The sequence below is a fragment of the Trypanosoma equiperdum genome (assembly GCF_001457755.1).
Source record: "Trypanosoma equiperdum strain OVI genome assembly, contig: ctg_1428, whole genome shotgun sequence".
Taxonomy (NCBI): Eukaryota; Euglenozoa; class Kinetoplastea; order Trypanosomatida; family Trypanosomatidae; genus Trypanosoma; species Trypanosoma equiperdum.
This window is the reverse complement of record NW_027123425.1, coordinates 2,616-4,835: the sequence shown is the minus strand read 5'-3', so window position 1 is coordinate 4,835 and position 2,220 is coordinate 2,616. Positions and strand designations below refer to the sequence as shown.

General features: G+C 46.1%; 1 pseudogene across 1 annotated transcript in view; it reads right to left on the bottom strand.

Annotated features, from left to right (window-relative positions):
• The window catches only part of TEOVI_000794100:pseudogene, a 1,454-nt pseudogene extending 137 nt beyond the window's left edge, over positions 1-1,317 (bottom strand). The window contains exon 1 of the mRNA in view: positions 1-1,317. Coding sequence covers positions 1-1,317 — 1,317 coding nt within the window.
• Positions 1,318-2,220: the final 903 nt, after the last annotated feature.

Genomic DNA, 2,220 nt, shown 5'->3' with positions numbered 1-2,220 from the left:
GCATTCGTCTGCTGTTTTTTTCGGTTCTTCTGGTTTGTCTGTTTTGGCTGGGCAAGAGGAGCCTGCTATGTTTTTCTTTTTTTGTTCTTGTTCGTCGACGAATTTTTTGACTGTGTAATAGATTTGTGCATCCGCGAGCTCTTTGGGGTCGTTTATTGTCTCAAGTTTCTTGTCTCCATTTCCTCCGATGGCGGCTTTTGGGGGGACTAGGCCCTTGAGGTCTTTTTCTATTGTAGTCTTCACATTTTCTGCCTTGTCGCCAAACAAATCTTTTAGGAACGCGTCGACTTTGGGTTTTGTTTCTGGGTTGTTATATGTCGCCGATTCGCCGTCAAGTGTTTTCGCCAGTAGGTCTTTAAGGCTGCTGCTGCTTGCGATGTCCACTAGTTCTGTGACCGCTTGGTTCCTCTCTATTGCCACTGTGTTTGTCTCCATAAGCAAGATCTTTGCCAGCTCGGCTGTTAGAGAAGCCTGGCTTGGTACAGACTCGGCGCCCCCTACTTTGCTGTAAGCCTGCGTCCCTGTTGGTGTCTGCTGTGCTGTTGTCGTTACTTGCGTTGCTTTCAGGATTGCTCCACCCCGCAGGCCGATTGTTGTCGTTTGGCCTGTGGCGCAGCTGCTTGGCCCGGTGATCGCTCCGGTGTTGGCGCCGTGGCCGCAAAGCGTTAGTTTATCGCCTGTTTGTGACCCTGGCGTTTCTGCTGCTACAGTGAAAAGTTTGATCGTCGGCTGCTCCGGTCTTGGTGTCTTCGCCGCCTGCGGCTCTTTGCGTTTTTCTGCAGACTCCATACACATGCCGTTGACGTTTGGCGAGAGTTTGGGTGTGACTTTGAGCGGCGTTGCAGTTGTTGTGTACGTGGTCGCTGTGTCTAGGTTTGCGTCCTGTACCGTCAGTGTGGTTAGCTCGGCGACGATTTCTTGTGCCCCCGCGAGCACGCCTGTACCCACCAAGCCTTCACCTATTGCCGTCAGCTTGTCTGCTAGGGCAGTGAGCTTGGCCGTTGCGGTTGACTGTCGGGATGCTGCGAGGATGTTCGCCGCCAGCCTGTTGGCGCCCGTTGCTTTTGCAGCGAGTACTTGTAGCGCTAGCGCACTCTTTAGTTCCGAAATGGCGGATCGTAAGCTGCTTTCGGTTGCACTTATCGCTTGCGTGCTGAGCTGCCGTAGGTAAGAAGCCGCGTCGCAAGCTTCTTGGATTTGAAAGTGTGGCCGCTGCAGTCCTTGGCAGCTTGTCGTTAGCATCGCTGTGGCCAATACGAGAGCCAACGGTTGTGTTGTTTTGGCCGCCACATATTTTTGTAGTTTTTTCTGACGATACATTTTGTCGTCTTGTGTGAACGAGTCTATTGGCTACTCTGGGCTTGTTTAAATTTGCATTCAAGTCGAATAAAATCAGCTGCGATGGTTTGCACACAGTTGTAAGAGCACGCCTATTTCCTGGTACTTCCGCTACTTGACCTAAGCGCCTGGGGTATAAGGTAATATGTTTTTGGGGAGTTTTCCTCAAAATATTTTGTTCTGCTTGTCTACTAATGCGTATATGATGAATTTTATGATGTAATTAGAAACTTTGAAGGCCTTTCTAGTTACTCACGAAATTGGTCCTATTTTGCACATCTATTTTCTGTAGCATCGTCTGAACTCTGCGGCCTCTTCTGTTAAAATACTTAGCTCTGAGCTGCCTTCGCTGACCATCCAAAAGCAAAACTCTGCATTAATACTTTTACCTGCCTATATTCAATGTTTAGTTTCTGTATCATCCGATCTATTTTCCGCCTCAACATTGTGAGTTGCTATTTGCTCCAACTGAAATTGACTTTTCAAGGTTTAGCGGCCAGATTAAGCGGGTACCGTGGAAAACGAAGTTTGCAAATTACACGCGCTTACGTTGTTAGTCTTAATTTTTTTACTTTTTAAGCTGATTTTTATTACTGTTTTTAATTCTCTTTGTAGACGTTTTATTGCCTTTTGCTTCTATGATCCACGGTAAATCTCTTCCTATCATCTAGAAATCGTTGAATGAGTTCGTTACTCGTGAAACTTCGAAACTTACGGTTCATCATTGCTTATACTTTGTGTAAATTTTATAGAGTGTGCTGCCGTAATTACCAGTTGCTGTTGCCTTTTTCACAGACTCAATTGATTTTTTCTTTTTTTCTTTGCTGATATATTGTGATTTTATTTTGTTTTCTGCAACTAATTGCGACTTTGTGACAATAA